General features: G+C 40.7%; 1 protein-coding gene and 1 pseudogene across 1 annotated transcript in view; one reads left to right on the top strand and one right to left on the bottom strand.

The window, feature by feature from the left end:
- Positions 1 to 10,809: 10,809 nt before the first annotated feature.
- On the bottom strand, positions 10,810 to 12,668 carry LOC128588269 (mitochondrial Rho GTPase 1-like; annotated as a pseudogene).
- Positions 12,669 to 17,203: 4,535 nt separating this feature from the next.
- Positions 17,204 to 24,141, top strand: part of LOC128588745 (ankyrin repeat domain-containing protein 62-like) — a 108,676-nt gene continuing 101,738 nt past the window's right edge. Inside the window, exon 1 of the mRNA XM_053595574.1 lies at positions 17,204 to 17,460. Within this exon, the coding sequence (XP_053451549.1) occupies positions 17,204 to 17,460 (257 nt within the window). The remainder of the gene's footprint in view (positions 17,461 to 24,141) is intronic.

The raw sequence follows: 24,141 nt of genomic DNA, 5'->3' as shown, positions 1-24,141 counted from the left end.
TGGAGAAGAGAGATGAAAATAACCTTCTTTAAAGAAGAGAGACGAATGGACAGAAAACACATGAAAAAATGCTCATCATTTCCAATTATTAGAGAAATGCAGATTAAAACCACGCTGAGATATCGTCTAACCCCAGCAAGAATGGCCTATAGCACAAAATCTCAAAACTGCAGATGCTGGCGCAGATGTGGAGAGAGAGGAACACTTTTACACTGCTTGTGGGACTGCAAACTAATACAACCTTTTTGGAAGGAAGTATGGAAAAACTCAAAGAACTCAACCTAGAACTCCCATTTGATCCTGCAATCCCATTACTGGGCATCTATCCAGAAGGAAAAAAAAAGCCTTTTCTTATAAAGATACTTGTACTAGGCTGTTTATTGCAGCCCAATTTACAATTGCTAAAATGTGGAAACAGCTGAAATGCCCGTCAATCCAGGAATGGATTGGCAAGCTGTGGTATATGCATACCATGGAATATTATTCAGATATTTTTTAAAAATGAAGATTTTGTAGCATTTGTACTAACCTGGATGGAGGTGGAACACATTATCCTTAATGAAGCATCACAGGAATGGAAAGTATGCATCCTATGTATTCAACTTTGATATGAGGACAATAAATGACAATCAATGACATGGTGGTGCATGGGGGAAGGGGTAAACACACCGAGAAAGGCAGAGAGGTGAGAGTAAGAAAAAGGAAGAAAAAAAAGAAGAAAGGAAATAGTGACTAATTCTCACATAAATTGGATTAGATTTTGATTAAAGTACATTACTTAAACATTAATATTTACTTCAACTTATTAATATGTTGTTTAGGATACAGGATACTTTATCCTCATTTATAAGTGAAATATGTTTGTAATTTCCCCTTTATAATAATGTAATTTTTCTAATTTTAATATCAGGTGTATCTAGATTAAGTAGAATGATTTGAAAGTATTTCTTCTTTTTCTATTGTCTATAAGAGTTGGCATAATCTATTTTTTGAAATTATCTTTTACCTTTATTTATAAATATTAGTTGTCTATTCTTTGATACTTTGGGGAAAAAATAATAAGAAGTAGTTAATTGATGACACCATACTGAACCTCAGAGTCAAAGCGTTCCATAATAGACATACTCTTATTTGACAATGTGAATTTTACATTCTTTGCATTACTATTATTATTATTGTTGCTTAATACTTTGTTGCAGCAATCATCTGATTTCTTTTCTGAATGTATTTGTCACATTCATTCTTTGAGAGGTTTTAGTTTCTGGTTCCTATATTAGACATTGTTATTGCTGTTAAGGTTTAAGCCTTTTTAATTTTGTGAAGGCAAAAGTGGAAGTCTAATGAACACATGTTTATGTGAAAATAAAAATAAAAAAACACAATAATTTAATGACTACTTCATTCAGTAAATTAATGCAGTTAGGAAAGTCCCAAATTCAATAATCAAGTCTTTGGAATAATGAACAAGTTTATTTTAGACACGTAGAATTTGATCTACTGACACCCATAAGCTAACCTCTGAAAGTAATTCAGAAGCGTAATCAAAATTTCAGTTTATGCATATCTTAATATTTTTAGATTTACCTCTATAAGTTTACTATATACTTTATTATATTAACAATACAAAAACAAATTTGAAAAGTCTGAACAAAAATAATATATTCTTTAAATTAGAGAGACAGTTACAGAAATCCACAGGCAATAGAATTTTAAGATAGCTAAAAGTAATAGTATAATTTTAATTTTCCTGGGGAAAGAAGTAGAATACATAATGTTTTAACCCCATCTCATTTTAAATTGTGGCTCCCCAAAATTAAAGAAAAAAAAAAACAACCAACATAAACTGTGCCTTTACCAATAATTAATAAAGTTAGACAGGAAAGATGGATAAATTTTACTTAAAGTGTCAACTCAACTTTATATTATGGAAGTGTGACCTAAAAAATGATAATGATGTTTAAGGAAAAGAAAAAGAGTTATCAAACCAAAAGGTTTTAGAGTATATATTTTCACTGCTTTTTTTTTTTTCCAGATTAATATGAGGGTACAAATGTTTAGGTTACATTTTTTTAATATCTAAGGTAAATTTCAAATTGTAATTGAGCCCTTCTCCCAGGGGGCATGCTGAACACCCTCACATCGTGCGCATTAGGTGAGATACCATCAATCACACTTCCATTTTTCCCTCCCCTTCCCCTCATTAAACTATACTTGTCTTTATCTTTCACATAGGGGTGTAGTTGTTTATATATTGGTTTCATATTGGTATTAAGTACATTGGTGAACTTATATGGAACTTACTATGGAACTTTGTTCCATTCTTGAGATACTTTACTAAGAACAAGGAATTTTACCACTTTGAAAATATTCCTTTTTTACTGTGTTTTTCAGATAGTAATAAGTCAAAAGAACTAAACTCTGCCCTCTGTTACAGATAAAAGTCTACTAAATAAAAATTTCTAAAATGTAACACAGTAAAAATCTTTGACTAATATAGATTAAAAAAGAAAACAGGGTGGTGTCTGTGGCTCAGTGAGTAGGGCACCAGCCCAATATACTGAGGGTGGTAGGTTCGAACCCGTCCCTGGCCAAACTGCAACAAAAAATAGCCGGACATTGTGGCAGGCACCTGTAGTCTCAGCTACTCAGGAGGCTGAGGCAAGAGAATCACCTAAGCCCAAGAGCTGGAGGTTGCTGTGAGCTGTGATGCCACGGCACCCTACTGAAGGCAACAAAATGAGACTCTGTCTAAAAAAGAAAAAGTAAGAAGAAAGAAAACAATAAAAATGGCTTAAGTCCATGAAATAGAAATTAATACAGAGATTAATACCATCAAATTATCTCACAAAAGTCATTACTTTTCATTTTTTATGTTCAAAGATAATTTAAGATTGTCAAATTTAGATCTCACAACTTCCAACCCATGTGCAACATAAAAATGATCCTTCATAAAAAGTATCAGAGATCATTTTAGTTGCTTTCTCCCCCTTTTTTGTTTTCTTGGTTTTCACTTTCATCTTAAAGTCAAGAAAAAGATCAATTTTAAAATCTATGATTTTTTTTTGTAAATTTCTTCCTCAAACCAGTACCTTGGATACGTTTAAAACATCTAGTTAACAAGGAATGAATGCCATTCTTTGGTAATTGGCAGAGAACCTAAAGGCATCCTTAACTTATTCTACTCCTGAAGTATCTATGCATTCACAGAAAATGCTCAGTGCTTGGAAGACCAGTAATAGAAGTATATTGATTTATGAGTCAAAATTGGTATGAGTACATTGTTGGACAGTCATGTTAACTATTTGTCCTAAATGAAACTTTCCAAAGAAGGGGGCAGTGCCTGTGGCTCAGTGGATAGGGTGCCAACCCCGTATAGCAAGGGTGGTGGGTTTGAAGCTGGCTCTGGCCAGATAAAAAAAAAGCAGTGACAACTGCAACAAAAAATAGCTGGGAGTTGTGGTGGACGCATGTAGTCCCAGCTATTCAGGAGGCCGAAGCAAGAGAATCACCTAAGCCCAAGAGTTAGAGGTTGTTGTGAGCTGTGACACCACAGCACTCTACTGAGGGTGACAAAGTGAGGCTCTACTGAGGGTGACAAAAGAAAGAAAGAAAGAAAAAGAAAAGAAAAATTTCCAAAGCAGAAATGCTTTCAAAATCATTCAGGTACTTCCCACACTCCAGAATAAAGGATGTTATTATTTTTAAAGTTAATTATTGCCAAACAGCCTCCAGAAGCTGACTACAGGGAAAGGTAGGGACATTATTAAATAAAAAATATATCAATATAATGTGATACATCTGAAGAGGAAAAAAAACCCTGAAGATGAACAGATAAAGCCCTAATGAATTTGACAATCTAGATTCTATTGTATAACATATTATAATCTTCTTGTTCCTTAAAACAAAGCAGGTAATTTGATTGATAACAAAATTAAATTAGAGAAGATGGCTGACCAGAAGCAGCTTTAGCCAGAAGCTCGTGTCTAAAGGGAGAGATACTGAACTGAATTGGATAGAAGCTGAATGAGAGGAGCTCCACCCTGAGAGGACGACATGAGGCACTGATTACCCAGCTGAACCCAATGGCAGAAACAAGAAAGTGGAAGGAAAACAACAGGAACGAGCCCAGCTCCCAGAGGAACAGACACCCCTCCCCCCAAAAGGGATCTGCATGGTGGGTGACCAGTTAGCCAGCAAACAGGATTCAAAAGTCTCCTCACCTTATCCAATGGAAGAACAGTTGCTAAGTCCCAGTTATCCTTCATTATTGGGGTCCCACAACTGAGACTGTCCTCATTCTGTCTGGCAGAAGAGACCAAATATTTTTCTTGCAATCCTGAGCACCCATATTACTCTTCACCCACTATATTTGCTGGAAGGACCGCCACCAGTTGAGTCTGGAGTGTGTGACAAGCTCACTGAGAAGCTGGGAAAGTCTGCAGGCCACTGAGCTACAGCATGAGATCAGTAGCATAGCAGTCCAAGCTTTTGTGAGGAGAAGGTGAGCTACCCATCTCTAGCTCCTCAAGGCTCTCTGAGCTCAACTGGTGGATCACGGCCAGGATTCAGGTGACTTTGGACAGAATTTTGGACTTCTGGTCTCCACCAGGCAGGGCTCTCTGAGCTCTACTGGGTGTATAGGGTCAGGGTTAAAGTGACTTTGGACTGAACTTTTGGCCTTGGGCCTCCATCAGGCAGGGCTCTCTGAGCTCAACCAGGTGGGCAGGTCCAGGGTTTAAGTGACTTTGTACTGAAATTCAGTTTAACACTCTCCACTGTGTGGGGACTCTATGACATCAATTGCGTGGGTGAGGCCCGGGTTTAAGTGACTTTATACTGAAATTTGGATTAATACTCTCCACAGGGTGGAAGCTCTCTGACCTCAATTGGGTGGACTGTGCCTGGTGCCTGAGTGACTCTTATCTGAACGTTTGACCTGCACCCCCTGCTGGTTGGCAGCCCACTGAAGTTGATTGGGGAAGCAGTGGCCAGTGCTTGAGTGATTTTTGTCTAAGCACTCAGCCTACACTGTCCACAGAGCTGTAGCCCAGTACTCAGTTGGCTGGGTGGTGCCTAGTGCATAAGCAACTCTCCTGAATTCTGGGCCAGCAATGTCAGCTGGGCAGCCACCTGAGCTTGGTATGGTGGGTAGAACCAGCACTGGCAGAGCAATTTTGATTGGAACTCTAGGCCACTATTGCCTACTGAATCTTGTCCCCCTGGAAACAGTGTCTAGGGCTGCAGATTCACCACTTGTCTGCCTTTGTTGGTGCACTGATGGTACTGCCATGGTGAGAAGTGGACTCAACAGGAACAACTTCAATTCAACTAAAAAACTATAATTAACATATTTGAAAAGTAAAAAAGAGGAAGAAGCTGAAATTGCTCATGAGAAGGAATCAGCTGAAGAACTCTGTCAACATGAAAAATCCAAGCAGACCAACGCCTCCTGGGATGTGAAAGAAAATGCAACGAAGAATTCCACCCACAGAGAAATTGCTGAAATGTTAAAAATAGAATTTAGAATATGGATGGCAAATAAGATAATTGAAATGGAGGGAAAGATTGAAACAGTTTCACAAACTGTTTGAAACAGTTTCACAAACTGTTCACAAACACAAACAAAAAACAGTTCAGAAGTTGTCTTAAGAAATTAATGAATCCAAACACAAAGTCTCCAAGGATATGGACATAATCAGGAAAGATATAGCAGAAATTAAAAACTTGAAAAAGGTGTTTGAGGAGCTTCAAACTGCAGTAATATCCCTCAGAAATAAAGTTGAGCAGTGTGAAGAAAGAGTCTCAGATAAAGAAGGCAATACTTTTGAACTATCCCAAGCATTCAAAGAGGCAGACAAATGGAGGAAAAGAACAGAATATTCCCGGAAAGAATTATGGGATCATTCAAAAAATCAAATATCCAAATTATAGGGATTCCTGAAGGAGAAGAAGATGGTCCCAAACGCACAAATTATCTGCTCCAAGACATTAGACACAGAAATTCAGATAGTAGATAGTTTCACAACCCCAGCACAACTCAACACAAACAAAGCATCACCTAGACACATTGTAATTAATTTTGCCAATGTTAACATGGAGAAAAAACTTCTGCAAGCAGCCAGGCATAAGAAAAGTATTACTTACAAAGGGAAAGGTGTAAGGATGACTGCCAAGTTTTGTCTTTCCACCAAAACTTTCCAAGCCAGAAAAGAATGGTCATTGACCTTCAACCTTCTCAAAGAAAACAATTTCCAGCCCAGGGTCCTGTTTCCTGCTAAAATGAGTTTCATTTGTGATGGGAAATTCAAATACTTCACTGATATACACATGCTAGGAAAATTTGCCATGACTCAACCAGCTCTACAGGAAATACTCAGACCCATTCTTCATAACAAACAATAGGAGGGTACACCACCAAAGTAAACCTACCCAGAAAATAAGGAATGAACCTAGCCACAAAGGTGAGAGGCATAAAATTAAGCTCTGGATTTCTTAAAAACAAGATGAATAAAACTCTGCCAAATCTATCAATTCTCTCAAATAATGTAAATGATTTGAACTTTCCTTTAAAGAGCCATAGGCTGGCCAACTGGATACAGACACTCAGATCAGATATCTGAAAACTCACCTTATCTCAAAAGATAAAACAAGACTCAGAGAGAAGGAATGGGCAACAGTGTTCCAGGAAAATGGAAAGCAGAAAAAAGCTGGGTTGCAATCTTGTATGCAGATACAGTGAGATTCAAAACCACGAAAATAATGAAAGACAAAGATGGACACTTCATACTGGTCAAAGGAAACACACCATATGAAGAGATCTCAATAGTTAACATCTATGCACCCTATCTGAATGCTCCTCAATATATCAAACAAACCCTAACTTATCTGAATGATATGATACCTTTGTGCACTATAATAGTTGGAGATTTTAACATCCCATTGGCAGTACTGGGCAGATCTTTCAAGCAGAAACGAAACAAAGAAACAATGGACTTAAACAAGACCCTAGAACAAATGGACTTAATAGACATTTATAGGACAATTTATTCTAACAAAACTAAAAACACATTCTTCTCATCAGACCATGGATCATCTTCCAAAATTGATCATATCTCAAGTCACAAGGCTAACCTCAACAAATTCAAAAGAATAGAAATTGGCAGCACCTGTAGTTCAGTGTCTAGGGGACTGGTGACATAGACACAGGCTGGTGGGTTCAAACCTGGCCTGGCCCAGCTAAAACAACAATGACAACTGCAACAACACCAAAAAAAATAGCTGGGCATTGTGGAGGGCACCTGTGGTCCCAGCTACTTGGGAGGCTGAGGTGAGAGAATAGGTTAAGCCCCAGAGTTTGAGGTTGTGAGCTGTAATGGCACTGCACTCTACCCAGGGCAACAGCTTGAGACTCTGTCTAAAAAACAAACAAACAAACAAAAACAGAAAGAGAGCAAGTCAGAAACCTTGGGCAATCTCAAGGAACTAGAAAAGGAAAAATAATCTAATCTCAAACCCAGCAGAAGAAGAGAAATAACAAAAATTGGAGCAGAATTCAATGAAATTGAAAGCAAAATAATTATTCAGAAGATCAGTGAAACAAAAAGTTGGTTCTTTGAAAAGATTAATAAAATTGATAAAGCCTTGACAACACTAACCATAAACAGACAAACAGGATGTTGGGGAAGGGGAAATAACAACAGATGCCACAGAAATACAAATAATTCTCAACAATTATTATTAAAAAAAAACCTATTTCCAGAAATATGAAAATGTGGAGGAGATGGAACAAGATTTGGAAGCACCATACCTTCCAAAACTCAGCCAGATTTAGAAATTTTGTATAGACCAATATCAAGTCCTGAAATAGCATCAGTTATACAAAGCCTTCCAAAAAAGAAAATCCCTAGACCAGATGGTTTCACACAAGAATTCTATCAAACCTACAAGAGGAACTAATTCCTGTAATGCTAAAACTTTTCCAAAATATAGAGAAAGAAGGAATCCTCGCCTGACACATTCTATGAAGCAAATACCACTCTGATCCCCAAACCAGAAAAGGACTCAACAAACAAAGAAAGGTATAGACCAATATCATTAATAAATATCGATGCAAAAATATCCAACAAGATATTAGCAAACTGAATACAACACATTAAAATGGTTATACACCATGATCAACTGGGTTTTATCCCAAAGACACAAGGTTGGTTCAACATACACAGATCTATGAATATAATATAATACAACACATAAATAGAATTAAAAACAAAGACCATATGATCCTTTCAATGGATGCAGAAAAAGCTTTTGACAATGTCCAACATCTTTTCATGATAAAAACTCTCAAGAAAATAGGCTTAGAAGGAACATTCCTTAAGCTGATAGAGGCTATCTACAGAAAACCCACATAGCCAGTAAAATAGTGAATGGAGTAAAACTGAATGCATTCCTACTCAAGTCTGGAACCAGACAAAGACGCCCACTGTCTCCATTGCTATTTAACATAGTGTTGGAAGTCCTAGCCATTGCAATCAGGCAAGAGAAGGAGATCAAAGGAATCCAAATAGAGGCAGAGGAGTTCAAACTCTCCCTCTTTGCAGATGAGGTCAAACTCTTCCTCTTTGCAGATGACATGATCTTATATCAGGAACTCAACTACAGAGCTCTTAGAAATGATCAATGCCAGGGTCCTCCCCTGGGGAAGGGTCTGTCAAGACCTGTGGATTCAGAGGCAACTGACTGAAGAAATATAAAGTTAGAAAAAATGAGAAAGAAAGAAACAAGACACACAGAATAGAATTTTCAGAGGTGGGAACTGGGGGGACCATCACCCTCATGTGGGGTTCTGATGGCGGTCTGAAGTGTCAGTTCCACTCAGCTTTTATTGAAGGCTATTTGCTCATTAGCCTAAGGGGTACGCTGAGGAAGGGAACAAAGATGTCAGCAGTTTCTTTGCGTGAACATATTAGCTCCTATTGTTTCTATAATCATTAACTTTAAGGGTTTGAGTAGTCTTGAGAAATCTGGAACCTGAGTCTTGGTGGGGGCAGCCTCCTGTCTGAAGTTACACATGCAGATTTTTAGGGGGGTGTTAATAAAACTAGTTCACTGTGGAGTAAAATGCCACTGGTGTCAATCTCCTCTGAAGAATCAGGAGAGAGGAATTGTCCTCTCATCACCACAGAGGGTCTTCCTCTGCAATAAGGGATATAAGCCCTTCTACCTATATTTCAGGGCTCGAGATGTTATCTTGATCTCTGCCTCAATCAAATACAAATCTCCAGAATGGGTATTTATTGGGTGAAAATGGCCTAGTTAATGTATCTTGCTACAGCATCTGCTGTAGCCATTATTTTCCCCAGTGTTTACAAGTCCAGAAAGGATGTTTGAAAGCTGTATCCTTAATAGGCCAAAGTTGTAGGAAAGGTAGGAAACTTGTTCAGATAAAAAATTTAGGCTCAGTGCCTGTGGCTCAAGCGGCTAGGGCACCAGCCACAAACACCTGAGCTGGGAGGTTCGAATCCAGCCTGGGCCCACCAAAGAACAATGATGGCTGCAACCAAAAAACAGCCCGGTGTTGTGGTGGGTACCTGTAGTCTCAGCTACCTGGGAGGTGGAGGCAGGAGAATCGCTTCAGCTCAGGAGTTGAAGGTTGCTGTGAGCTGTGATGCCATGGCACTCTACCCAGGGCAACAGCTTGAGGCTCTGTCTCAAAATAAATAAATAAATAAAATAAAGTAACAGTAGCTGGTTTAAAGGCAAGTTAACTGATTTTCTTTGTTCTGATTCACTAATGTTACTTTTTTTTTTTTTAAGAGACATAATCTCACTTTATCACCCTTCGTAGAGTGCCATAGCGTCACAGCTCACAGCCACCTCCAGCTCTTGGGCTTATCATTTAATCTTTGATAAGCCTAACAAAAATGTGCAATGGGGAAAAGAATCCTTATTTAATAAATGGTGCTGATAGAACTGGTTATCCACATGCAGAACACTGCAACTGGACCCACACCTCTCATCACTGACAAAAATTGATACTTTTTGGATAAAAGATTTTTTTTAAGGGTGACTATTTAAACTAAAAACAATAATATACAAATTGTCTTTCTCATTTGATTGAAAGGACTATAAAATTGAACATAATGACAAAGGAAGCAACATAATCACATAGATAATACCTCTGCTAATTGCTTTTAACCTTACTTCTTCCTTAAAAGACCTGCATACTTAGCTACTCAATTTTCTAGACTGTGCGATGGCTTTGAGGCTGGCCTACCATAAATGACTGAAAGAAAGTCAAGCTGGTAAGCTGACACTGCCTTGTGTATTTTTAAAAATGGAGAGAAAGTGGCAAATTGTCCACGTGTACTTACAGAACCCAAAGGATCATTCTGAGTAAATGTGAAATAAATAACTGATCCTTGAGTAAATACAATCTCTAGGCTGACTTAAAACTCAGAGAGTGAGCCTGTGAGCACTAACAATGCCACATAGAAATGTCTAGAAATGTAATTTCTACTACTCAGTTTAGGAACCATATCTTGCCTGAATATGTTCATTATTTACAAAATATTCCCTTTTGGCCTCTGAAATTTAGCCATTTTTGTTTGGCTGTTAGCTGGTCCTTTCCATATGCTAGCCAATACTGCAGTTATATCTAATATTAAAATACTCTTATACATGAATTACAAATATTACTAAAGTAACTCTGCATGTATAAATATCTCAGTATTTCTAGCAGAATTGAAAGCATTCAGAATGTACATAAAAGCATTTTTTTTTGGTAGAAATGGTATTTTGTTTTAATCATCATTGTTTCAATAATGCTATGTACACAGCAAAGCCCCAAACTGCGAAAACAGTAGCACCAAAACTTGCTCTAAGCCAAAATGTAGAGCTCTTGAGGTCAGCTTGTGTCATGTGCGGATATATGGCCATTGTTGTCAATTTAACAAAGATATCCTTACTGGGTGCATGGGCAGTATTGCAAGTGAAGGCTTGTGGTGGAGGCATTTTGTGTTTCCTGCAGAAATCAGTAGGTGAAATACTATATTCTTGCTTAATTTCATGTAGATCTGACTTTGCAGCTACGATTAAGCGGGGTATTCTGCTATCCACAAAGTGTTGCTTAAAAAAACCTGGCACAGTATTCAAAGGATTTGGGATTACTGACATCATATACCAAGCACACAACAGCACAAATGTTCTCAGCCTCGGTTAGAAATTCCGATTCTGAGATATCACGCAACAACAAGTATTTCTCTTGTCCATGTACATAAACAGTGTTAATGGCATAGTAGGATTTATGATAATCACGAATTTTCTTCTGCCTCATTAAGTTTCTTCCAAGAAGAGCCTGAAGAGCTCCACTTTTCCCACAATTTTTCATTCCAATGATGTTACATCTGAACATATTTCTTTGAGTGTGTTTTTTTCTGCTTTTTATCTCTTGTTACTGTAATGGATGAAGCTTGAGACTCTTGTTCAGTCAATACTGAATAGCCTAGATAGCACAAATACTCCAGGCACCACTGTACATCTAAATAGGTCGTGAGGGTCCACTTGGAAAGGAATCCCTGGTAGGGATTAACCAGCCTCTTTCATTGGTACAAACTGTGTTATTCACATCTGGCTCCCAAGGTATATAAGGGAAAACTTTGAATAAATATTTAAGCTCACCAGGTGACAAAGCACAGTCTCTATCCAAATCATGCTTGTCAAAGGTACTCTGGAGAAACAAATATGCATGATGATTTAATTCAGTAGGGCAATCAGGAGGTATTTTAAGCAGGAGGAATAAATATTCAGGCGTTAAATTCAGATCATCATCATAACCAAATGGTCGAAGCACAGTCCAAGTAGTTCCCTGTCTCCCTCTCTGGATAAAAAGTGTGTGTAAAAAGAGAAAACCTTTCAGTGTCAATCCACTGTCAGCCACACCATCACTTACAAGTTTTCGCACTACATTCTTGACATCTTCCAAAGCTTGAGAAGCTAATGGAGTGTTGAAACAAATTCTCTGAAAGAAGTTGACCTCAGCATCATTGAGGGTACCATGATTATCTTGGTCAGATATTTTAAATATACCAGTAAGAGCTTATATACAGACTGGTTTCATGTCCTTCTTCTCTGGGAAATACAGGGGTCCCGCTTGATGAAGAACAGCTTTCTGTGCATTATAAAAGAGCTCTGATATGTTCTTCAGGTGTTTTGCCACACAGGTTTCTATTTCTGTATACTGGTTTGTAATAGGAAGGATGGTCTCCATACTACTATATTTCACCAAATCAGATTTGTTCCCAGCCAATATTAAAGGCAGCCTGCTGCTGTCTTTGTACGTTCTCTCATTTATGAGAGGAATTCATCAACTATTTACCTTATTTATCAATAGAATCCTTATTGTTAACAGCATACACTAAGCAGATGACATTAGCCTGTGATATTTCTTGATGAAGTTGTTCATCAGTTTGTTCTGCTTCTGAGTAATCTACAATATGTGTTGTAACTCTCACGGTGACATCAGCTGGAATGGTGATTTCTTCAACTCGAGGAGGAACCTCTTCTGGGAATTCTTCACTGACCAGAGACATAATCAGTGATGTCTTCCCAACTCCAGGTTCTCCCACCAGCAGGATCCGCGCATCTTGCTTCATGTCTGCAGCTCGCAAGGGCCGCCTCGGCCCCCACGCATGGAGTGGACTCCTTTGGCCGGGTGCGCCCACTCCACGGCGCCGGTCTCCCCACGCTACCAGCGCCACCTGCCAGTCTTTTCTGCTGCCCAGCCAGCCGTGACTCCTCCTCAGCTGCTTCCCTGCACTGGAGCTCCGCCTCCTCCGGCCCAGTGGGCCCAGATAAAAGATTTAAATTTAAGACAGAAATAAAAATTATGGAAGAGAGTGTGGGGAAAACACTTGAAGATATTGGCTTGGGAAAAAACTTTAGGAGGAAGACCTCACACACCCCTCTGCCCCCCACCCCCCAGCAATTGCAGCGACACCAAAAATAAATAACTGGGACTTGATCAAGCTGGAGAGCTTTTGCACAGCTAAGCGTACCACAAACAGAGCAAACAGACAGCCCTCAGAATGAGAGAAGATTTTTGCATGCTGTGAATCTGACTAAGGCCTGATAACTAGAATCTACAGAGAACTCAAAATGAACATTAAGAAAAGTGCAAACAACTGGCTGTATAAGCAGGCAAGCAAGAGATGTGAATAGAAACCTCCCTGAGGTTGACAGACAAATAATCAACAAACACATGAAAAAAATGCTCTTTGTCTTTAATCATCACAGAAATGCTAATCAAAACCACTCTGTTATATCACCTAACCCCAGTGAGATTAGCCCACATCATAAAGTCACAAAACACCAGATGCTGGTGTAGATGTGGAGAGAAAGGAACACTGCTCACAGGACTGCAAACTAATACAGCCCCTTTGGAGAGAAGTATGGAGAATCCTCAAAGACCTAAAAGTAGACTTTCCATTTGACCCTACAATCCCAGTACTAGGTATCTACCCAGAAGAACAAAAGTCATTTTACCACAAAGACATTATACTAGCATGTTTATTGCAGCTCAATTCATAATTTCTGCGTCATGAAGCAACCAAAGTGCCCATCAACCCATGAATGGATCAACAAACTGTGGTATATGTACACCATGGTATATTATTCAGCCATGAGAAAAGATGGAGACTTTACATCTTTTACATTTACCTGGATTGAGTTGAAATACATTCTTCTTCTTCTTCTTTTTTTTTTTTTTTGTAGAGACAGAGTTTCACTTTACTGCCCTCAGTAGAGTGCCGTAAAGTCACAGGACTCACAGCAACCTCCGGCTCTTGGGCTTCTGTGATTCTCCTGCCTCAGCCTCCCGAGCAGCTGGGACTACAGGCGCCCGCCACAATGCCCAGCTATTTTTTCGTTGCAGTTAGGCTGGGGCTGGGTTTGAACCCACCACCCTTGGTATATGGGGCCGGCGCCCTACTCACTGAGCCACAGGCGCCACCCTGATATACATTCTTCTTAGTAAAGTACCGCAAGAATGGAAAAATAAATATTGAATGTATTCCATACTAATGTGAAATGAATATATAAACAATTACATGTTCTTAAGAACAATAAAACACTATTATAGTTCAGTTCAGGGGCAGAGGGAGGTGGGGGGAATGAATGGCAGAATTAGGGAAGGCATCTGGTGGGATTTCACCTAATGTGCACATTGTGAGGGTGTATAACACACCACCTGGGTGATGGGCTCTTCTACAAATGGAATTTTATCCTGGAAGTGACAACAATGTAACCTAAATATTGTACCCTCATATTAATTTGAATAAAGTTAAAAAATAAAAATGAAATCTTAACAAAACATAAATAAACCAAAGTTAGCAACCTAATAAATGTTGCCATAACCATGCAACATTTATCCCTAGGAGCCAAAGATGGTTTAAAAAATACAAATCGTTAGATTTAATATTACATATTAACAGATGGAAAAAAAATGAGGATTCACCTCAATAGATGTGGGAAAAGCAACAGAAGAAATGCAGTTCTTTTCATGATAAAAATGTTCAACAGACTAGTTACAGGAGAAATTTACCTTGACACAGCAATGGCCATAAATGAAAAGCCCAGCACTAATATCAGTCTTGAAATACTGAAAGTATTAAATCTAAAATCAGGAACACGGTGACATAGTCCACTCTTCCAAATTCTACTCAAGATAGTAATGGAAGTCCTAACCAGAACAATTAAACAAGAAAGAAAGACTTTTTCAAGAAAGAAAAAAGTCACCTAGCCTGGAAAGTAAAAGTTAAGATCAAACTAATTGCAGATTGATAAACATGCAAAACACAAGACTACACTTGATGCTATTTCAAAATTCAGTTGTGCACATACCCAGAAAAACAGGATCTCAGGAGACAGGACCCCCACGGGGGTTTCAGACCCCACTTAGGCAAACAGGGCCATGGGCCCAGGAGGACCACGGGGCTTGTACCTGATGACCCAGCTCATTTCTTAACTCCCTCCCAGCAGGGACCCAGGCTCACAGGGAGCGAGGCTGAGTCTCCTGTCACCTCCTTGGGGCAGCTCTCCCAGTCTCACTGGCCTCCCGGTTTTTTCCATTGAACTTCCCTGGGGGGTGTGGCTCCAAGAACCTGCCTCACTTCCTGGCCTCCCGGGACTGATAATCATATCATTGTATACAGTTATGATTTAATAAAAAAAATAAAAAATAAAAAAAAAAAAGATCCCAGCTGGCACCTGCATCCACCGGGCATCTCTCGGCCCTGGGCAGCGAGAGAAGGGGTGTTCCTTCGCAAGCGAACAACCTCAGCCCCCGGAAATAGGCTCACGCCTGTGGGGGTCGTGAAGCGGTGTCCAGGCACTCGGGGACAACGGCCCTCACAGGCCTCCCTGTGCCCACTGTAGCTGCCCTCAGGCTCCGGGCAGGGGCTTTGCGGGCTACACCAGCCCCCATGAGCCCACTGCCAGCCTCAGCGGAGGCAGGCAGAGGCTCCTGGACCCATAGCGCAGGAAGAGGTAGGGTGGCGTCCTCCGCAGCTGGAAGCTTCATTGGCCGCCCTGGCCTGGTCCAGGAACCGCCTGGTCTCCACATCCCCTTGCCCCCAGCCCCTAGGACACAGGACCTTCTCCACGTGCAGCGGGTCGGAGGCAGGACTGCTGCCTGATGCCCGCTGACCTAGAGGCAGGACACCGCCTCCCGCAGACTCCTGCAGTGGCGATCATCTCCCCTCTCCTGGACCCAGCCTGCAGCTGACCCGGAGGTCCGCAGAGGCGGCTCTGGGGGGACCAGAGGGTCTGGGCTGGCGGCTGGGGCAACACCTCCACCAGTCCTGAGGGGTCGAAGCTAGTGCAAGAGGGCAGGTACTGGGGGCGGTGCAGGCACCACGGGGTGCACGGAGGACACAGGGACTGCCAGGGGAGCAGACCAGGGATGCCCAGCGCCTGACTCAGAACTACTGAGGGGTCAGAAGCGGCGGGGCCAGGACCCTGGTGGACAGGAGGTGGCGAATCGGTCCTCACCTCCAAGGCAGTGCACGGAGGGTACGCCGCGAGATGGTCCAGGCGCCTCGCACCTGTCGCAGAAGGTGTTGGGGGCGAGAGGGGTCGCAGCTAGTATCCTGCATGTGCTGGCGGACTACCTGAGGCTCACAGCACAGGAAATCGTGCTCCACCACACAGGGCAAGAAGAAGGAGCTCACCAGCGCCTGCTGTGATTAGGTCTCAGGTGGTGAAGGTGACCAGGAACTGCAGGTCAGGGGCTTGAGGGGCATGGCTGCCCAAGGAGCTCTGTGCCCAACGCCTCCGACCCTGGACGTACCCAGTACTGGCTCCGGCCGTCCAGGGATCACCCGGCCTCATGAGCTGGGCTCCTGGACACAAGACAATCCGCCCAGGTGCATTGGTGGCGGGGGCGCGGGTGGTGCAGCTCCAGGACTGCCCTGATAGAGGGAAGGGGGCGGCATGGCCATGCCTTTGAAGCAGGTGGTGAAATGCAGGTCGGCATCAGCCAGGAAAAGGTGCAGATCTGGGGCAGGCGGTGGCGCATTACTCTCAGAGGGCAGGTCAGGGTAGGGAAGCTTGGTTGGTCCCCAGGCCTGGCCCTGTTTAAATGTGCAGCCATTTTTAAATGTGAAACCATAAAAACCTCAGAATTTTTATGGTTTCATGCCACACATTTAAGTCTTCTATCAGTCCACACAGTCTGGAGAGGGGAGCGTGGGAGACAAATCTGAGGCCTCTGTCTGCCAGCGGCCAGGAGCCAAAGAGGAGCCCTCGCGATCAGGCAGCGCTGGAGCCTGAGGGAGAAGTGCAGGAGCCCGGGAGAGCCCGACTGCGCCCACCTGCACGCGCAGCGCCTGGAGTGGCTGCAAGAGCAGCAGCCGTTGGGCGCAAGGGCAGGGACGCAGTCTGGGGCGCGTGCACTGGAACCCAACGGGTTTACTTGTCCAGTTCCGTCTGGGACTTTGGAGGGCGCGGAGTGTCAGTGCTGGCGATTGCGGACAAAGCGAGTTGACTTGTTGAATTACTCTCTGGGGGAAGGGTGAAGCCCCCGGTGGGGGGAGGGAAGGGGAAGGCCTGGGAAAGTGAAGTAGGGGTGGGGTGGGGGTGCGGTGGGGGTGGGAGGGTAAAGCCCCAGGGCGGAGGTCGAGGTGTGTGTGAGCACATAGCCCCCTCCATGAAGAAGATCTTCAGCCTCTGGAGTAAGCAGGGGCAGCAGTCCCCTGGCTTTGTCACCAGCCTGCGGAAGATCAGGGGCAGCGTCGCCTGTGACACTGGCAGCATTGATGAGAGCTTCACGCAGTCCAGGTACCACATTCGAGCCCGACAGCTGTGCGAGATCCACAAAGCTGCCAGCCGGGGTCAAGTGGACAAAGTCCAGCAGCTCCTTTTCCACAAGAAAAGCGGCGTGAACCACAGAGACACTGAGAGAAGGTGATGGGACAGCGCCCAGAGGTGGGGCGGGCTGGGAGCTGTGCCAGGGGAGCCACCGCCTAGGTGGGCCAAAGGAGCCCATCCCTCCTGTCACAGAGGGCTCCCGGCTCCTGGCAGTGAAAACGTTGGGGAAGAGTCCCCAGGCCACCTCTGACCAGCCACACACATCTCTATCTGGCTTTCCATCCACGTACAATTCCTCTTATAGAACACTTTGGTGACAAATTTCAAGTCACTTAAGTAACAGAATTAAATGTATAGGGCGCTGTGGGTTTTTTTTTTCCATTTTTTTTTTTAATTTTTATTGTTGGGGATTCATTGAGGGTTCAATAAGCCAGGTTACACTGATCGCATTTGTTAGGTAAAGACCCTCTTGCAATCCTGTCTTCCCCCAAAAGGTGTGGCACACACCAAGGCCCCACCCCCCTCCTTCCCTCTCTTTCTTCTTCCTTTCTCCACCCCTCCCTCCTTTCTCTCTCTGCTCTCCCCTTCCCCCACCCACACCGTGACATTAATTGTCCTCATATCAAAATTGAGTACATAGGATTCATGCTGTTTTCTTTAATTGCTCTAGGGGTACAAGTGTTTTCTGGTACATGGATGAATTGTATAATGCTGAGGTCAGGATTTTCAGCTTACCTGTTGCCAGAATGTGTACATTGTACCTGTAGGTAGAGGTTTGTCTATCACCCCCACCACGTTCTTTGATTGCAGAGTCCATTACACCACGTTATGACCACATATACCCCGTTTAACTCCCTCTTGTGAGTAAGACTAGGTGATACTTCACCTAAGATGCTAGCCTGAAATTCCATCCAAAATGCTGTAAAGGATATTATTTTCCTTCTTTTTAGGTTTGAGTAGATGCCATAGTGTATACAGAGGGTGCAAAAAATGTATACGCATTTTAAGAAAGGAAGAATCTGTATTAAAATTGTAACACTCAAGTCACATTGACTTCTACAACTATAAGAGGTCCTAAAAGGTGATTTGTAGTCATCTTTTGTTATCAGTACATACTGAGTTTTGCAATTTTAGTACAGTTTTTTTTTTTTTTTTTTTCCTTTCTTAAGATGTGTGAACAGTTTCGGGCATGTGAGATCTGACAACTAAATTCGTGAACTCACCCTAGAAAAAGTGCTACATACCTCAGTTCCGAATATCATTATACTTAACTTCCGAGTACTCCCTTTGGGAAGCTGTGCAGTGACATCAGTGCCTAGTTCACCCTTCAGAGCAAGTTTGGGACTCTTACTGGAATGACCTTCAGAGCTGTCATTGTACAAGTCTGACAGTTCAGTTCACGATCTTGCTACCATGTACCTGCATCGGTAGCACTGTCCAAACAACTAGGCAAGGTTTCATAACCTGCTCACGTCTGTTGTGGCAGTGTCTTGTTGAGTGGCGTTCATTATTGTGTTTGCATGTGTTTGTGTGCCGTACAAAAACCGCCTTAATTAATCCAGTCCTCTTTAATTTTGGTTTTGCCATTATTGTTTTGGAGGTCTTAGTCATAAATTATTTCCCTAGACCAATATTTAAAGTAGCTTTTTCTACGTTTTCTTTTAGAATTTTTATGGTTTCATGCCACACATTTAAGTCTTCTATCCATCTGGAATTAATTTTTGTGAGTGGTAATAGATAGGGGTCAGGGTTCATTTCTTCTGCATGTGGCTATCCAATTTTCCCAGCACCATTTATTGAATAGGGCTTCTTTCCCCAGCGTATGAAGTCTGCTTTGTCGAAGAATGGTTAGTTGCAGGTAGGTTGTACTAAAGTGTGTTCTGTTTTGTTGGTCTATGCTGCTATCTCCCATTGTGGTATAGTTTGAAGTCTGGTAGTGTGATGCCTCCAGATTTTTTTTTTCTTTCATTAAGATAGCTTTGGCTGCCGGGCGCAGTGGCTGACACCTGTAATCCCAGCACTGTGGAAGGCTGAGGAGGGAGAATTGCTTGAGCTCAGGAGTTTGAGACTCGCCTTGAGCTCAGGACTTCGAGACTTGCCTGGAGAATTGCTTGAGCTCAGGAGTTCGAGACTCGCTCAGGGGTGAGACCCCGACTCAGGAGTAGGGCGTCAGCCCCATATACCAGAGGTGGCAGGTTCAAACCCGGCCCTGGCCAAAAACTAAAAAAAAAAAAAGAGGAAAAACCCAGCCAGGCGCCTCAGGGAGCCCCTGTAATCCCAGTGGTGTCTGGAGGCTGAGACAGGAGGGTGCCCACAGCCCAAGTCTGAGGTTGTGGTGAGCTACCACGCCCACTGCACTCTGCACAGGGGCATAGGGTGGGAACCTGTCTCAATAACAACAACAACAAAAAGTAAAGAAATAAAAAATAAGCAACAAAATAAAATTTTTAAAAAGCCAAAAAAATAATAATAAAATTAAATTAAACAAACAAACAAAAAAAAAAGATTGCTTTGGCTACTTGGGCTCATTTTGGTTCCAACTCAGAGTGTAGAATTATTTTTTTCTAGATCTAGGAAATACGACTGTGATAGGAATTGTACTGAATCTATAAATCACTTTGGGTAGTATGGACATTTTGACAATGTTGATTCTACTGCATGATATATATATGTATGTATATATATTCTGTTGCATGATTCTATAAGCATGATACAGTTTCCATTTGTTTGTGTTCCCTGTGATTTCTTTCCTTGATGTTTTCTAATTATTTTTAGAGACATCATCTTTTGCCTCCTTAGTTAAGTATACTCCTAAGTACTTTATTGTTTTTTTATAGCTTTTGTGAATGGTTTTTGATTTGACTCTTAGCTTGACTGCTCCTGATTTATGTACATTGATTTTATCACCTGAGACTTTTCCAATAGTCTCTTGGTGAAGTCTTGGGGATTTTTTTAGGTATGAGATTATATCATGAGTGAAAAGTGATAGTTTGTCCTCCTCTTTTTCAGTGTGGATACCTTTTATTTCTGTCTGTTGGCTGATTGCTCTGTCCAGGACTTCCAGAACGTTGACTAGAAATGGTGATAATGGGAACCCTCGTCTTGTTCCAGATCTTAGGGGGTGATTTTAACTTGTCCCCACGCAGTATGATGTTGGCTATGAGTTTGTCATGTATGACTTCTGTTTTGAGATATGAGCTTTCCTTTCATGCCCAGTTTGTTGAGGGTTGTTTTATCATGAAAGGGTGCTATATTTTGCCTAATGATTCGTCTGTTGAGATGATTAGATGGTGTTATTTTTGCTTTAGTTTCTATAGTGAATCTGATTTATTTATTTACGTATTTTGAACCATCCTTGCATCCCTGGGGTGAAGCCCACTTGGACATGGTGAGTTTATCTTGATGTACTGTTGAATTCAGTGTGATAGTAATTTACTGAAGGTATTTCCATCTATATGCCTAAGGGATATTGGCTTTTAATTTTCTTCTTTTCACATTTTTCATTAATTTATTTTTCTTTTTAGTTTTCTTCCTTTGTTGTGTCCTTTCCTACCTTTGATATCAGGGTGATATTGGCTTCATAGAAAGAGCTGGTGAGGAGTCCCCCATTCTCGATGTTATGAAATAATTTCTGCAATGTGGGTAACAGCTCCTCTTGGTAGGTCTGATATAATTTGGCTACAAATCATCTTGTCTGTGGTTCTTAGTATTGTGAGATATTCTCCATGGAGCATGGCATTACAGGGATGGTGCTGCCAAGGGTTTCCCCATAGAGTTCGCAGTCTCACCTAGGTCAGACTATTTAGGCAATTGTTATGGGTTCTCAGAATGTGGGTATTTGCTCAGGCTGAGTCCTGGTGTATTGGTGGCTGAAGTCTGTTTTTCCCTGGTGAGGTGCTACACCTTGGGGCAGTTGTATGAACTGAGTTGTAGTGGAGGAGTCTCAGGGGTAGAGTACTGGGGTCTAAGTGCTGCACTGGAAACTCAGGAGTGATGTCCTAGACCTGGCATGAGCTCTGGAGCCACAGGGGCAGAGCCCCTGGCTCTGGTATGAGAACCTCATAGCCAGAATTGGGATGACCATGACCATTTTTCTCAAAACGTTAATTCTTCCTATGCTTATTGATTTGACATAAACCAAATAAAAATTCACAGTTTTCCAATTTTAAAGTTACACATATTGTTTCTTACTACAAGAGTTAATTCTATTAAGTATAGAGAATAAATGTCTTAACACAATAGTTAAGTAAATGAGGTGAAGGCTATATTAACTAGTTTGTATTCCAAATTGTATAAAAAAATCAGCACATTGTACCCCACAAAGGCATTAATGTATAAAAAGAAGAAAATATTTGTAATGGAGGGAAAATAAGATTTTCCCTCCTAAATATCAACATGTGGTATTAATTTTTACAAATTAATCATTTACCTAATAGCTGAAGAAAATATATATGAATGGAACAGAATAGAAAATCCAGACACTCAAATATATGTAAGAATTTAGAACAATGGCAACACTTTATATAGCTGGAAAAGATGAACTATTATGCTTTGTAGAAAACTAGCTAGATTTTTATGTCACCAAATGAGGTCCTAATTGAATATAGATTTAAAATTTTATTTTGTATGAGAACTATACTAGAACTGTACACACAAATGCCTATTTATATAGGCACTTTTTTTTTTTTTTTTTTTTTGCAGTTTTTGTCTAGGGCTGTGTTTGAACATGCCACTTCCGGCATATTGGGCCGGCACCCTACTCCTTTGAGACACAGGTGCCACCCTATACAGGCACATTTTAATGGTGACAAAGATCTTCCTGATAAATGACCTCACAAGCAAGCATTCTCCAGGTTGATTTAGCAAAATTAAAATTAAAATCCACTGTTTATTAGAAGAAATTAACAAAGGAAAGAGGACATAATTGTGAAATACTTATAAATGTGTGTAAAGATGGAAAATAATGTCTTCATTCTACAAAGAATTCTTTCAAACTGAGACAAATACTAAGGTATGATTTAAAATTAGGCAAAGTGCCTTTTTTAACATCTACAAGTGACCTATGCCCTTAGTGTACTTGGTAAGAGAGAGAATTTAAATGAAAAGATGAATGAAGTACTGTTTTTATCCACATAATAAGTTTGTGAGAATTCACAGCAATGGTCCTTATAGTGCTGCTAAAAATTTAAGTTGCTGATGACTTTCCACATAAAAAGCTTGGTGGTAAACACCACATTTTCAAAATGTGCATGCTTTTTACTCATGAATTCCATGACACTAAAGTGTCTTTAGAAAATAATTGGAAATATATGCAATTTATTTTTCTCAGCATTGCTTAAAATAACAACCTATAAAGAAATACTCATACAACAGATTTCAGAAATAGAATTTCAGTGTATTCATAGGACAGAGTAATTTGTGACTGCTAAAGATGGCGTTACTTACACAAGTGTGTTCACACGCAAAGATGTAATTGGCATCTCTAGTAAGAATAAAAATGAGTATGATAATGCATGTGCACAAAAAGTCTATGGTCTTGTGTTAGCTAAACTATGCCCAAAATATGATGGAATCTGTTCTTTCCAGGCATTGGCATTATACGTGAACTTTTTTTCTATTTTTGATCTGTGATTTTCCCCAATGGGTGTGTGTGAAAGCTTGAAAGTTTATCTCTAATGAAATAATCCATTGGAAGAAGAATGACTCTTGTAGAGGTGAAAATCAATTTTTGCTTTCTGTAAATATTTCTTTTTTGGTTTTTTTGGAGACAAAGTCTCAGTTTATCATTCTTGTTAGAGTGCTGTAGTATCATCTCTCACAGCAACCTCAAACTCGTAGGCTCAAGCACTCTCTTGCGTTTGCCTCCCAAGTAGCTGGGACTACAGGAGCCCGCCTAAACACCCCGACTGTTTTTAGAGATGGGGTCTCTCTTGCTCAGGCTGAATTGGGACTCCTGAGATGAGGCAATCCACCGTCCTCCATCTCCCAGAGTGCTAGGATTACAGGTGTGAGCTGCTGTGCCCGGCTACTATTGTTATCTTTATTGTGGATTGGGATCTTCTTTCAACTTTTAGCCTCTTCAGAAGTAAAGGAAATCTTTTATCTGTGCTTGTATATTTTATTTCATGTGTTTTTATTTTATAGATTTCTTATGATGTGCTTTTATAGATTAATCATTTATTTTTTATCCACTGTGTCCATATTAAGATAAAAATAGCAAATATAAATGATTTTTGCCTTTGTAAAGTATTGCTTTTCTCTATGTGTTTTCTTGAAGAATATTGAATTTGCTGACTATATTTGTGCATTTCAATCTGTTTACACATTGAGCTTGACATTGAGCTACCCTGAATACCTATTATGTAGCAGACCTATTTCACTATTTTTAGCGATCCTTTCATCCTTATAAAGTTCATGTTTCCTTGCCCAGCCTTAGAAAATTCAGAGATTTATAAATGGAATATTAGGAGTTAATCTCAAATGAATCTTTTACTCCTTCTTGTCAAACTAAAATATGTCTGAAGTTAGAAAATTGCTAAAGATCATCTTGAACTTCCCTTTGAAAATATATAATAGTCAAATACTAATAATAATCATTTAAAATATTTGATTTACTTACATTTGATCAATCAAAATATTGAATAGATAGATGAGCCACACTTCTTCATTTAAATCATAAGTTTCTTTTGGCTTAAAGTAAGAATTTCTTTGTTTTAAAACTTTTTATTATTTCCTCCCTCTTTCCTCATGGTACTTTGAAGAACTGAAGTTCGCCTA

The sequence above is a fragment of the Nycticebus coucang genome, chromosome 6 (genome assembly GCF_027406575.1).
Source record: "Nycticebus coucang isolate mNycCou1 chromosome 6, mNycCou1.pri, whole genome shotgun sequence".
Classification (NCBI taxonomy): Eukaryota; Metazoa; Chordata; class Mammalia; order Primates; family Lorisidae; genus Nycticebus; species Nycticebus coucang.
This window is presented reverse-complemented; position numbering and strand designations above follow the sequence as displayed.